This window comes from Tinamus guttatus, unplaced genomic scaffold, assembly GCF_059628265.1.
Source record: "Tinamus guttatus ecotype Peru unplaced genomic scaffold, ASM5962826v1 Tinamus_guttatus_pri_ptg000629l, whole genome shotgun sequence".
Classification (NCBI taxonomy): domain Eukaryota; kingdom Metazoa; phylum Chordata; class Aves; order Tinamiformes; family Tinamidae; genus Tinamus; species Tinamus guttatus.
Window position 1 is genome coordinate 973,500 of NW_028289163.1, and position 14,741 is coordinate 988,240.

The following is a 14,741-nucleotide window of genomic DNA, read 5'->3' on the forward strand; positions in this document are numbered from 1 at the left end:
GGCACAAGAAATCTCTGTCACTGTCTAACACCTCAAAAACTACACCTCACTAATTTGATGGATAAAAAGCACAGGGGAAGCAAAAATTTAGAACAACTGGCCTGAGCATCTCAGATCTGCTCCAAATTTCTTTATAAAAAAATTACTACCTAAATTGCACCTGAATTAATCTTAAAATACCTTTCATTTTGGATACCATATACACACATATATATGCATACATACCTATAAAATAAGGTTTTTATAGGAAAGCCAATCCCCATGGATAAAGCTTTAGGGCAGATGTCCAAGTACACAACTATATATTTTCTGGCAGGCTTTTCTAGAAAGGAACTCAATAACCCCTATAGAAACCACAGCATGGCTTAATGTTAAATCCCAGCTCCTGTTAAAGCAACATCTTGTTTGATATAATTAGATTGAGGTGTGAAGGACTTACCAGCTGTCCAGAAGAAGTCAAGAGAAGTGGCCAGAGGTGCCCCGAATCCTCCGAGTTTTATAAACTTTCTTCAACATCCAGGAAGATGAGACAACCTCCATGCATGAGGTCTTAATTACTTTCCAAACATTTTTTCCCGCATGTGTAACACTTCTAATTACTATAATTATTTTAACACTGTTTACAGGCATTATTCAATTCTCTATAGCACATACTGTTACCTTTTGTGGAGCACCCCTTGCATTGCATCTTTATGGGCTAAATTCATTGATGCGGTTCTGCCTGCTCTCCTTACACCTCACTCTGGTTTGCTCAGCAATGCCAATGGGGGGACAGATGATAGTAGATGTATTGCAGAAATGTCAGGCATATCAGCTTCAAGACATGGGATTTTAGATCCATTCTGCCTCACTCCATCACACTGTAGATATCAACCCAACTGGTACCTATCTATCTGCAAGTGCGATCAGAAAATGGAGAAGGAAAAACACCTGGGACAGAGCATGGACATCAACAACCTGTCCCCAAACCCTCAGATGCCTCCAGCTGAGCCCCATGCCAAAGTCTGCAGCAAGCACCAGCCCATGCAGAAAGCTGGAGGTTGTGCTGGAGGCTGAACATGTTCAAAAACATTTCCTAAAGCAATAACATAATTTAGAGCACCCCAGACAAGGAAAATCTCTACATTTACAGATCAAAACATCTAACAGGCTCTAAGAAACCTTCAGATATTTGGCATCATGGATCTGGGAGAGGAAATCCCATTTTTAAGAAATGATTGTGAATACAGGCAGAACTGAAAATGCAAAACGCCCTGGATTATCAGGGCTCTAAACTACATCCTGTTTATGAGAGTGACCTAAGACACTTTAATCAAAAAGTGCCTATTTTTAAAGGTGCCATTACTCAAGCTTGAGGTGATTGCCTAGGCTAACATGCTATTAATATTATAATGATAAAACACTCTGCATGCATGAAACAATAATGAGTATTTTTGAAAAGTGTTGACATTCCATGTTGTGAGGAAATCTCAGCTCCCTCGCCCTTGCAGTTGAGATTATTTTTCCATTATTTTCTTGCAGACCAGGAAGAATCCCACAGAAGTATGCAAGCAGCCAGTCCCAGCTCTGCTACCCCAAACCTCTGCTCTTGGGGAGCACTGACAGACAGGAAAACCACAGCTCGTGCCCTGCACACTGCCACTTGCATGTGGAACCACATCCTCAAGTGATTCTAATCATGTCTCTTTTTCTTAAAAGGGAGAAAAATGCCCCTAAACTGGAAATTCCCATTTTCTATGATGCTTGACTTGTGCAGTGTTCAGTGACACGCGTTGGATGTGCACTGAGACCTCTCCAATAGAGTTCCCCAGCGCCAACCATCCCAGTGGCCTCCCTGGGACCTGCTCCAAGATGCTGGTGGCCCTGGGGCAGAGCCAGCACCGGGCTCAGAGACGCGGATGTGCCACGGGAGGGCAAGCAGCACTTTCCCTGCTGGCCACGTAGCCCGGCTCGCGGCTGCCCTGGTGGCCACGGGGCTGCAGGGTTGAGTCACGGCACCGGGCTGGTCCTCCCGGAGCTCGGGATGCTCCAAGAGGGACCCTGCGTGTTCCGGGAGATGGAGGCTGCAGCACACGGCAGGAGGGGACAGGGACCAAGACCCCCAGCAGGGACAGCCTGAGCCCGGGCAAATGGAATGAGGCGCTTGGGTTTGTCCCGGCTCTTTTCAACACAAGTTTAAGAGAAAATTGCATTTCTGACCCAGCCTAAGGAGGCAGCAAGAGACACGCAGAGACCCAAAATGTCTAAGGCACCGTTTAACAGCTTGGTTTTCTGTCATCATGACGGGGCAACCCCAATACTCTGAGAAAAAAAACACGGAAAAGCTCCGATTTCGGGCATGGAACCCGCCTCCTCCGCGGCCGCCTCCCCGTCGCTGCCGTCCGCACCGCGATGCTGCATCTCCCTCCAGCGGCTGCTCACCCTGGTGCCACCAGCCGCCAAGAGGGACCGTCCCCAGGGGAGCAAAGGCGCAGCAAGAGCTCCCCAAGCGGGGGGAATGCCTGCAGGGACGACCAAGCTACCCTCCTCCGGGAAAATCCTTCCTTTTATCCAGGAAGGGAAGGGCAGAGACCCAGCTCGCCCCTTCGGGAGGCTCCAGCACGTATTCCCACTGGGATTCACCATGGAGCTGTGGCTGGGAATGGTGCTGGTCTCCCAGCACAGCCAGGGGTGACAGAGCTGCTGTCCCCAGGGATGGGGTCCCCACACAGGGCTCTGCTTGGTCTACAAGAGCCTCAGCACAGAAACACACTTCAGCCCTTACATACATGTTAGGAAACCCAAATATTGACCAAGCAAGATAATTATTTCCCGCTGTTGAGGAAAAGGGTTTATTCCAGGAAGAGCTGGAGGGGAAATCAAGCTCACCACCTGGTTGCATATCTGCAAACACAGACCAGCAACGTCACAGCACAGGCTGTGCCTGCCCCAGCTCCTGGTACAGGAGGGACCTTGGGCTTCCTCCTCTCCCCCGTCATCCCAGCCAGCCACCCCATGACCTACTGCTGGTGGGATCCACAGGGATCTCCTTACTGGAGAGTGGATGTCCCTGCTCTGCAAAGCCCAGCCAGAATTGCTCCTGGGACCAGGAGCACCTTTGCTTCCCTTACCTTGCACAGATCTGCAGCAGCATAGAAGGAAAAGCTTCACCAGGCATTCAAACAGAAAATAAATAAGACAGGGGAACACAGGAAACCAGCCGCAAACTGAGCTTTAATGTGACCAGCACAGCTGGGTGATATTTGACCCCTGACAGCAACAAGTCCTTGCAGGTGTGATCTCTGTAGCGCAGCTGGGGCTGTTTTAGAGCTGAGATCTGAGCAGCTGCTCTTGCATTTTTCAACTTCTACAGTATTTTCTGTTGCAGAAATAACTGAGGTCCTAGATGAAGGCAATCCCCCCCCACCAAGTGTAACACAGGGAAAACAAGGGGGAAGCACGGCCCAATCTGCACCAAGTTGGGGATGAGGAACAGGGGGAAGTCACAGGCCTGGTCCCCGGTGGTGTTTTGAGGGGCACTCCTGGAGTTCCATCACCAGAACCACTTGGCCGCGCAGCGACTCTTCTTGCCGTGGCCAGAGCCCTTTCCTGCACCGGCGTGGGGCCGGGCGGCGTGCGGGGGGACACAGGGCCGGGCGCCCCGGCTCTTGGCAATGTGCGGGGTGCCCGGGCGCTGCATCTTGGTCCCATGAGGCAGCGATCCCCGGGTCACGCAGGGGTCCCCTTTGGGTGCCGGCGTGGGCTTGGTGTCGAGGGGCTGCAGCAGGCACGGGGACACGCAGTGCTGCATGGGGTAGCCCTTGGTGCAGCGCTGCAGCGGGACGCCGCACTCCTGCAGCACGCGCTCCCGCAGCACGCGCTCCGGCGGCGCGCGCTCCTGCGGGCACTCGGTGCCGCCCTGCAGCGGCCGCGAGTAGCCGCCGGGCCCGGCGCGCGTGGCCGCGCGCTTGGAGCCCCGTGACGCCACCACGGCGCGCTCGCCGCGGCACGAGGCCGAGTACCTGATGCCGCACGGCGGGAAGCGCAGCTTGCCCGGCTCGGGGCACTTGGGCGCGCAGGGCGGCAGGCTCTTGGCCACGCGCCCGGGGCGCCCGGCGGCGCAGGGCTGGGGGCTGCACGTGGCGGCGGCGGCGGCGCGGGCCACCAGCCCGGCGGCCTCGCAAGCCTCGCGGCCCAGCAGCACGGCGCGGGGCACGCAGGGCTGGCAGCGCAGCAGGGGCAGCGCCGCGGCGCGCGGCGGGGCGCACAGCAGCCGCAGGGGCTGCAGGTAGCCCGGCCACGCGGCCACGGGGCTCTTGGTGATGCTCAGCGGGAGGCAGGTGCCGCTGGCGGCCGCCTGGGGCTGGGACACGCACGCGCGCAGGGTCTCCACGACGCTGCCGGCCGCGGGCAGGCGCAGGGGCTGGTAGCGCTCCCCGTAGCAGTTCATGCTCACGCGAGCTGCAAGAGAAAGAGGCGGCGGGTTGGCGCCTGCGTGGCCGTTCCCCCTCTCTGTGGAGGCTGTGGGTCGCAAGCCCCACGAGCAGGGCAGGAGCACCCGTGTGCCCCGTGCAGCCCCCAGCGAGCCCGGGTGTGAGCTCTGCAAAGCGCCTGGCAAAGGGGAACCTCCTTCCCCACCCGCATCCCCACCGGCCCCCCATCCGCAGCCCCGAGGATGAGGGACACCCTGGAATTAAAGGCACAAGTGGCAGAGGAGCCCAGCACGTCCTACCTGTCTTCGCGATCCCTGGGGATGGGTGGGATGGAGACCGGGGTGATACTGGCCTTGGAGCCGGCTCAGGTGGCACCAGCTCCGCCGCCTCCGTGGGCGCCGCGTTCCCGCTCTACATTCACCACCCGGGCGAGCTGGGAGGAGAGCAAGAACAGAGGAGACATGAGAGGGTTTTCAGAGTCGAGGGCCCGGCGGCCCCATCCTGCCAACACCCAGACAGAGCCTCGCGGTGCCCTGGAGGGATGCGAGAAATGCCCCAGCTCCAGTGGCATTTTCTGGGTTTCTAACAGGGCTGTTTGGAGGGAGGCAGGAGTTCAGAATGGTGCTCTGCTAGCACTGGCCTAACCTGATTCTTTTTTTTTTTTTTTTTCCATCATTTCCACAGTGCTTAGAGAGCAAGTGAAATGGCATTTCCCAAGCACCTCCCTCTCTGCCTGGGTTTCAGGCAAGACTGCCCAAAGCCTTTTCCTGGGCGCTGGGCAACTCTTGTTAATAAAACGTCCAGTCATCGCTGCTATTATTGTAATTATTGACTCATAAAAACAACTGTCCCAAAAACAAGGGCAGTGCTGGCGGCTGCCCCGTGTCCAGTGCTGATGCGGCCGGTGCCACCCCGTGTTGGGAGCAGGGGCTCTGCTCGCTTCTGGAGGGTATCTGCATCTTGGACTTCGTTTTATCATTATTAACAGAAATGTTGGCTTGTTTGGGCTCAGCTGGAGGCTCTGCCTGCTAAACTAACGCATCAGTGCCGAAGCCAGCCGGCTCTTTGCTGGAGTCATCGGAGCTGCTACATTCAAATCCCAAAAAAACCTTGGAAAAAATCTCTGTGCTTCTTCTGTGACTGCTGCCAGCACCAAGCCCGGCCCCACGGACTATCCGGGAGCGCGGCGGCGCCCACAAGCATCCGCTTCCAGGCTGGGATCCACGTGGAGGATGCGCTTGCTCCAGCCCACGTCCGCGGCTGCTTCCCCCGGGAAGGAGCCGGCCCTTGGGAGCGCAGCCGAGAGCCGGACAGACTTACCCGCCTCATGGGTCCGGAGCAGAGTGTCTGCGAGAGCCGGCCCGTGGCCTGGCTTTTATAGGGTGAATAAGTGCCCTGGGGCAGCCGGGGCGCGCGCGGACACCTCTAATTGCCCGGCAGCCCCAGCCCGGCCACGTGCGGTGGCACTGCCGGGAGGGTGACCCTTGTGTCCCCGTTCCAGCACGGGCACCGCCACGAGTGGTGACCGGGGACATCGGGGCTGCCCCGGTGGCTGCTCTTCCGCGTGCATCCCTTGAAAACCCTGTCTGGGAAGGGCTCTCGGCGGCTTAATTATAGCAGCCTGGGAAGGCAGCTGAATCATCCCAGTCGCTTTCCTGCAAACAGCAGGGATATCCCTGCAGATATCCCGCTAACAAACCCCCAAATCTCGCAGCCCCTGACTACAAATCCCTTTGCCGCAAATCTCTCCTTTAATATTAAATGATCTGGACAGGGATTTTACAGGTCGAGTGGCCAGGTGGGCAATGGTAAGCGAATCGGTACCAATTTTACGGAAAAAAATCCATCCGAGCCAGGCAAGCGCCAGCCCACACGGTGCATGAGCAACGTCGGTGCTGAGCCGAGCGGCTCCAGGCCAGGTCGCAAGTATTAACGCCACGATAGCATCATGCGCCGTCATCCAGAGCCTCCTAATTAATGCTGCAAAGGGCTCCGAAATCCTTTAATCTCCGGGAGACGCGCAGCGCCGCACGGGCGTTATTGCGGGCTCTGTTATTAGTCCCAATTAAGTGGAGGGGAAACTGAGGCACGCCGCGCTGCGGGCGCCCTGTGCCGTGAGTCAGGGCCAGGACTGGGCTTCGTGGCGCCCCAACGCGCCCATGGAAAATCTACGGGTTTTAGGTTTCTTTTTTTCCTGTAATTTTCAGAAAAGCAAAGCCCTGTGTCTGGCTACAGGGGTTTGTGTCCTAAGGGAAAGTTGTGATTTTGGGAAGAGGTTTCAGAAAACAAGTGGATGGGAAGGAGCCTCCTGGTGCAGCTGCCTCCACTCACAACCTTCAGCATCCAAACGCCGCCCTCCCTTCTCATCTTCCTAATGAGAAGCTGTTTTGTCTCAGCCCCATCTTTTTTCACTGTATTTAATACATGTTAAAAAAAAAAAAGCAAGAACCACCAGTGGGCAGAAAGACAAGAGATGTCATTTTGATGCCATTGAACTGTATTTATTTAAATAAGGATGCATATCTATATGTAATGTGTTTTCGGTACAATGTAGAGGGCACGTCTTTAGGCAGCGTAAACAACACAGGTAACGACTTCTGTATCCAAGGTTTTATAAAACAGCAGTGCTATGTGTTTCAGAAACACTTCTAAGCCTTTCTTCTCTTTCAAGGCGTGTTTTCAATATTCATTAAAGCAACAAAGTGCAAGAGAATATTAATGTATAAAAAACTTGCAGCAAGATTGGCTTCCCCGAGCCAGGAATCTTATCCATAAATACTTGGAGCTCTGCTGAACGCCAGCGCAGAGCCTGTGTTTTGCAGCAGGGCAATTGGGACCTTCCTAAACGAAGGCCGCTGCAAAGAGACTTACAAATCATTTGCTTGGCAAATTTACAGGTTTCTTCCAAATCTGATAGCAAACGCGTGTGGAGGCTGCACAGAGCCACCCGTCTGCTGCCGTGTCCCAGCTGGGTTCCGAGAACGGTCCTATTCTACCTACTCTTTTCATCTTTTTTTTAATCATTATGTGTTGCAATTAGGAGACCTTAAAGTCCCACTAAACTATGTAGTAAAGCAGACCAAGGAAGAACCACGGACACCCCGAGAGTAGCCAGGGAGATGCAAACTGCCCCGGACAGAGCTGAACTAGAGGGAAATGCTGGAAAAGGGAGGCGAGGGAGGTTCAGCGGATGCTGCTGGGGGGGACGCGGAGGCTGAAGCCCCTGCCCAAGCGGGAGCTCCGCGCCAGCAGCCTCCGCTCCTCTACCAGGGCCACTTCGGGGCAGAGCGGTATTTCTTGCAATGGCTGGAAATCTTCACCCCGCCAGGCTGGCACTGCTGCGGGGGGACACACTGCTGGGGGACACAAGTGGTCACACACTTGGTGGCACACTGCTGTGGGACACACTTGGTGGCACACTGCTGCGGAGCACAAGTGGTCACACACTTGGTGGCACACTGCGGCTGGGCACACTTGGTGGCACACGGCTGCGGGGCACAAGTGGTCACACACTTGCAACACTGCTGCTGGGCACACTTGGTGGCACACTTGGTGGCACATTGTTGTGGAGCACACTTGGTGGCACATTGCTGTTGGGCGCACTTGGTGGCACACTTGGTGGCACTCTGCTGTGGAGCACACTTGGTGGCACTTTGCTGCTGGGTGCACTTGGTGGCACATTTGGTGGCACTCTGCTGCTGGGTGACCTTGGTGGCACTCTGCTGCGGGATGCACTTGGTGGCACACTGCTGCGGAGCACAAGTGGTCACACACTGCTGTGGGACAGAAGCGGTGACGCACTTGGTGGCACACTGCTGCGGGACGCAGGTGGTCACACACCTGGTGGCACACTGCACCGGGGCGCACTTGGTGGCACACTGTGACGGGATGCACTGGGCCACGTACTGCTGCGAGACCCACTTGGTGGCACGCTGCTGCGGGACACACGTGGTCACGCACCTGGTGGCATTCTGCTGCGGGAAGTAGGTGGTCACGCACTGCTGGGGGATGCACCTGGTGGCACATTGCTGCTGGGGGATGCACTTGGTCACGTAGGGCTGCTGGGGGACACAGGTGCTCGTGCACCTGGCAGGACTTTGCTGCTGCTGGATGCACACGGTCGCACACTTGGTTGCGCTTTGCCGCTGCGGGACGTACGCGGTTGCACACTTGGTCGCACGCTGCTGGGGGACGCAGGCGGTCACGCACTTGGTTGCACTTTGCTGCTGGGGGATGCACGTGGTCACACACTGGCTCATGCAGGGCTGCTGCGGCGCGCGCTTGGTGGCACTCGGGAGGCACGCGGGGACACACGTGGCCGCGCACGGCCGCTGCGGCACGGGGGTGCTCACGCACTGCGTCACGCAGGGCTGCTGCAGGATGCGGGTGGCCACGCGCTGCAGGTTGGGCACGCACGTGGTCACACGCTGCGGCTGCTGCGAGAAGCTGGAGCCGGCCAAGCACTGGTGGGACACCCAGGGGGTGACGCACTGCGGCAGGCGGCGCACGGAGCAGCACAGCGGCTGGCACGACGCCGCGTAGACGCGCGGCCGCGGCGCTGGCAGGGGTTGCTGGTACACGGCGGGGAGGCACGGCGGCAGGTAGCACGACATCTCGGCAAGGCTTCGGCACGACTGCAAGGACATGGGACGCGCAGAGCCTCAGCTCCTCCCGCTGGGGACCTGCCGCTGGCGCCGCGTTAGCGGCAGGAGCTCGCGGGGACGCAAGCGGCTTCAGACACCTCCTGCCCATCCACTCACCCCTTCTACCTCCTTGACCTCCCGACACAGAAGGAGACCTCCCCATCCCTCCTGCAAGCACTAAACCCCATTCCCCCCTTCTTTTTGCCCAACAACCACCACCTCCGATGTCCCTTGGACCCATGGAGTCAAAGCCCCCAGCCCAGAAACAAACTCCGAGCGGCAGCTGTGGCCAGGAGAGCAAACAGCCCCGGGCAAGCAGGGAACCCCGTCAAACCGGGTCGGCCGCGGTCCGCGGGCCAGTCCTGGCATGGCAACCTCCACGTCCATTACGGAGCCGGGGCTGATTAAAGGCTAGAGTGGCCCCAGCCAAGGACCAGCTCACCCGCTTCCCAACGGCAGCAGCACGTTGCTGGCGCTCTGGAGCTATCCCGATTGCCGGGCACCTCCTTTGCCACCAAAGCAGCCTGTGCTAGCGGCCTCTGGGTGCTGCTTGTGGCCTCCCAGATGGCTTGGAACTGTCTGATGGAGGCAGAGGCCCCACTGGAGACACCAAACTCACTGGCTTTGGGATATCTTTCCAGTGAAGCATTCGTAGAAATAAAAAAAATCAGAAGTAAATTTGCACTTCAGCAGCCCTAGAGAATCATCGCGAACAGGACTTACCCCGCTCCTGGATGAGGACAGCTTCGTGATGTGACCAGAGAGACCTAATGGAGGGAGGGCATTTATATAGCTTCTGGACATGCCCCGGAGGCACGAGGCGCTCACGACATACCCCATTAGCGCCTATGCAAAGTGTGCCCCACGCGTGCGGCTGCGCTCATCCCCGAGGATGAGTAGGTGGACGTCAGCTCCTCATGGTATGGCCAATTATCGTTTGCATAATCCTTCCTGGCATGGGAAGACTGCGTGGCATTTGGAGCCGGGTGACAGCAGCGTCCCTGCCCCAGGGCTTTGCGAGGGGCCAGAGCAGCAGCGGCATCGCAGGGACAGGGGACAGGGCGCTGCTCACAGGGACCAAGTCTTGACCATCCTCATCCCAGCCACGCTCGGCTGAATCCCCCTGAACCTGCCCAGTGTCGAAGCCCTCGCAGAGCTTTAGCCAAAGCAACACCTTGTCTTTTATTTTCATACCCAGGAATCTCTATAAGATTACACATCTAAATCTGCTTAAACAGCATTAAAAACTACAGGACTAAAGAGATAACGAAAATCCCCATAAACCCTATTTGGCTCCATTTTAACTTTGGCAGTGCTGCCTCTCTGGGGACTTTCACTGTGTGCTGATTCGAGGAGGGTTTCCCTTGCGCATGATATTCCCTGCAAAACTGCAGCTCCCACCTTATCCAGGCAAATTCACCCTGTCCTAAAGTGGCTCCATCTAAGAAAACCCGTGAACATCCCACACGCATGACTCTGACCTCCTGGAGTGCAGGAAAATAAAATAAAAAAAAACAAACAGGGAGCCTTGGCACGGATAAGTAGGAAGAGGGAGCCGGAAAACACCCTGGAAGCGATGCCAGGGGAGGATTACAGGCGGGAGCACGCGGGGTGCCCGTAACGCAGGAGGAACGTGGAGGAGCACCCAGCGCGTGCCCAGGAATTCACTGCTCCCTGCTGGAATCGGCAGGAGGGCAGGGAGGTGAAACGGGGCAGATGGGCCAGGGGGACCTGGGGAATCACTTGCTAGCCCGAGCGGGGCCAAATTAGCCTTGCTCCGTTAGCAGCCACGGGCAGATGGTGCTGGGAGGGAGAGCCTGGGAGCAGCGCCCGGGGCAGAGCCCTCCTGCGGGCAGCAAGTACTCTGGAGCGGAATGACGGCCGCCAAGCCACGCTCGTGTCCCCAGGACGCTCTGCTCTGTCCGGGCGAAGCCACTAGAGCGCAGCAGCCGCCCGCGCACAGGGAGGCTCCGGGTGACTCGCGCAGCGGCTTCGCACCGGGCTCCAGCGGGGCCGGCCCGGCCCGGCCCGGCCACCTCCGTGCGACGGAGCCGCCAGCCCTCGCGACGGTCCCTTGGGCACCGACGGGACCGCAGCGAGAGCAGGGGAAGGGCAGCCCGGGCCGCGCGCACGGACTGCACGTTCCTATGGGAGCAGCTGTAATTAGGAAGCGGCACGGAGGCTGCAGACGCCAAAACTTTGCATGTTATTAGCCCAGCAAGGAGCAAATCCACAATATCGCCATTTCGGTGATCTAAGAGCACTGGAGGCCATGGTGCACTAAAGTGAAACCCTCCCCACTTGAGCTCCTTCTTGCTTCATTTTTTAAAAGAGTTTTATTACTTAATGAGCTCTGCCTGTGCTGCAATTAGTCACCCCAGCACCTTTTTGTTCGAGGTGTTATTAGGCCCAGGGGAGTTCAGTCTCTCTAGAAAACCAGACTATGGGATTGCAAGAGCCCGAGTGACTAGTAAAATCCCTGAATTCACTCTTTCAACACCAATGCAAGTGCCGTTCCCCCAGTCCCCGCACCGACACCGGCGCTTGCTTGCCAGGCTTCTCGCCAGAGCAAACCTGCAGCAGGACCCCGTGCAGCACCGGGTTCTGCTTCTGCGACGCATTTGCCACCCACAGGAGCTACGTTGGCTTCAGAGGCCACAGGTTCCGCTGCGGCTTCTGCCGATCTTCCTCGGGCCGGTGGGTGGTGGGTTCTGCTGGGGGGAGCTGACACGAGAGGCCCCATCACGGGCAGCTCCTCAGGTCCCTTCTCTGGCTCTGCCAAAGCTGGAGGAGCCTCTCGCTTGTCCTGCTGCCGACATCCCGCTGCCAGGCTGGGGCTGCAAACAGCATCACAAGGGCAATGTAGGGCTTGAGGAGAGAAAATATTGCAGTTTTTGAAAATTTTGCACCATGTTTTGGTGCTTTTTTTTTTTTGCTGCAGAGAGAGGAAAGAGAAGCAGAGGCAGCAGCAATTTTATTTGCAATATTGGTGGCTTTACCCTAATTCGCACCCCAGTGTGAGGATCAAGCAGCCTGTGAGAGTCGAGACAGCTGTGGCTTCCACCACTGACTCAGAGCTATGGAAAGCAGCAGATCCAAGATAATTCCCTCAAGAGTAATAATTTTCCCTCCCTATCTGCCCTCCTTGCTCCTGCCTGCTCCGGTCCCTCTCATTAGCTGACCCTTGCAGGACGATTCTCCTGTTCCTGCTGACTCTGCTTTGCAAACCAGACCCTCCCGAGCACCCCAGCAGGACCCAGCACGCTCAGGCAAGCGCTGCATCCGTGCAAAGCTCCTCGAAAGCGCTGGAGCGGATCCCTCCGTCCTCATGTGCGGGACACGTCACTAACCAAGCGCTCTGAAAACACCAAAATTCATCTCTCCATAGCAATGCAGCTAAGAGCCTTGGCTTTGCTTCTTTGCGATGTCCTCCGGGACTGATTCCCCTCGTTTCTCCTTGTACAACACAGCGATGCCTTCGAGGAGCAGCGCGGGGGCAAAGCAGGATTATCTGCACCCACAAGCAGCACCAGACAGGCACAGAGGCAGAAGAGGCTTCGTCTCCTGCAGCTTAATCTCAGTTAATCCCATTTGCAGGCAGAAGAATCTAAAATTGGCAGCAGCGATCTGATGTTTGCCCCCGCAGTAACTTGTATTATGACAAGCCTAATTAGCAGTATTTAATGGGTGCTTCAGAATCACACTTACCCAATGCACCTGCGGAGCAAAGAATCGATGCAAAGGCAGCGTGAGAGCTTGGGGAACTAGAAATTTCCTTATGTAGTGCGGGGCCCTGTCTGTGTATCACACAGCAACTGCATTTTCTGTATTACAGGGTGGTCCAAATCGCAGAAAATTTTTATGTTTTTTTTTTTTTCCTGCCTTGTCCTTTATGAGAGAAGCCTCCCTGTTCTTACGTGTTTTCTATTTTAGCAGCAAAGGCTCTTGCACTGGCCACACCTGAAGCACTAAAGCCCATTTTTTTCTTTAGACATTTCTCAAATGCTTCAAAACCTCCCATCTTCAGTCCTGCCTAAAAATAACAGCAAGAGGAAGGCCGGTGGCACGTTCACACTGAAAATTCCCAATGTGAGGACGGAATCTCTGGGATGCTCAAGGCCTTTTCTGCCTATCCCCCTTGCTGACCCCATAAGCGTGCATGACCGTGGGAGGCCTCGCTTGAGCTGGACATTACCGTGTTGTAGTGACCAGACCACAGCAGACAGACCGATACTAGGAAACTCAGTAACAGGCAATTATGTCTTTTGTCTCGTGAGATGAGTTAAGCAAGGTGTCCACCCTGGAGTGATGACAGAGCCAGCAATGAAGAACAAGATGGGGTGTTAACGAAACAGTGTCTAATTAAGCCATCAGGGCGAGTCTTGGCAGAGCCGGCTCGGCAACTTCTCAATTACACCACGACATGAAATCCAGGAGTGTAATATTTTCCTCAAATCATTTTCTCTGGGCATAAAAGTTCAAAGTCTTGGAGAGAGGAGGCAGGGAAGAGCATCCCTGCAGGCACTGGCAGCATTTGGCATCTGTGCAGAGCAGAGTTTGCAGGGACCCAAGGAGCGGATGGGCCCCAGCACCTGCACAAGCTGCCAGGAAGGCAGGGACAGGCCAGGGATTTTCTCGCTTGTGGAGTTATAAATTACCTGGGATCAGCGGGATGTGCTGGATGCTGGAGCTGCCCAGCCGCGCTCCTGGCTGCACGTTTCTCCATCAGCTCCCAAGCGTCCGAGCAAGGCGGGTTTCACTACAGAGGGAATTTGCCTCTAAAAATAGTCTTTGTGCAATTCGCATGGAAGGGGAAAGCAGTTACACCTCTGCTATGGGAAAAACATTCCCTCCCTTTCCACGGGCTGACTTCAGAGCCTCTTCCAGGATAATTACCACGATTTTTCTGCTGAGGTTGCTGACTTGCAGGTGAAGTGACCTCCCCGAGCCTCTGCAGACCTGGATCCCAACCAGGGCTTAAGGTCAGGCCAGCCCCACCTCCTGCTTCCCAGACAGGGCTCAGGTCGTCTCCCTTCCAGCTATGGAAAGTGATTTGCTTTAATCACTGGATGCTGCAAGTTGAGGCTGGAAATTCAGTGCCCAGAGTGGCTGCATGTCCCAGGAACCCGGCTGAAACGGCCGCAATGTCTCAACACGGGCTGTGCCCGCCCAGCCTCAGCGCTGCTCCACGGGCGCTACGTGCCCTGGCGCTATCAGGTGCTCTGCTTGATGGATGCAACGAGGGTTGAAGCCTCAACCTGGCGATGCACCTTCATTTTCTTCAGCTGAAACCCTTGATGTAATGACACGCATGGGCTCCCCTCCAAAACCCTGCTGTTCCAGCCTCCCCAGGCCAAAAAGTGCAATAATTACAAAACGCTGTCGTTTTTGCTCTGCTGAGCCTGAGCTTCTTCCCTTCCTGCTTTGCAGGGAAGCAGATCCCGGCGGGAAGGCCGTGCCGAGGGTGGCACGGAGCCTGCCTAGAAAGCAGGCGGGCAGGTTCTCCGGGCCGGGACGCGTCCCGGCTCCCGCCTGCGCCGGCCACAAGCGGCGGCAGCAGCAGCAGCGGAGGCCAGGCCTGACTCAGGACTCACTCCCGGGCTGCAATTCCACCCCTGGCTCGCGCAGGCCGGAGATTAAAACGAAGCCTCTTCCCGAGGCGGCCGGGGAGGCAGCGGGGCCCCAC

The 14,741-nt window shown here is 56.5% G+C and overlaps 2 protein-coding genes across 2 annotated transcripts; both read right to left on the reverse strand.

Moving 5' to 3' along the window:
• Positions 1 to 3,532: 3,532 nt before the first annotated feature.
• LOC148592244 (uncharacterized) lies at positions 3,533 to 4,429 on the reverse strand. Its single transcript, XM_088535496.1, has one exon. It carries the CDS (start codon positions 4,427 to 4,429, stop codon positions 3,533 to 3,535), a length of 897 nt encoding a protein of 298 aa, XP_088391622.1.
• Positions 4,430 to 7,675: 3,246 nt separating this feature from the next.
• Positions 7,676 to 9,025, reverse strand: LOC148592245 (uncharacterized). Its single transcript, XM_088535495.1, has 3 exons — positions 8,715 to 9,025; positions 8,357 to 8,666; positions 7,676 to 8,002 (listed from the first exon to the last, which is right to left on the reverse strand). The coding sequence occupies exons 1-3, from the start codon at positions 9,023 to 9,025 to the stop codon at positions 7,676 to 7,678; spliced, it is 948 nt and encodes a 315-aa protein (XP_088391621.1).
• Between the last annotated feature and the right edge of the window lie 5,716 nt (positions 9,026 to 14,741).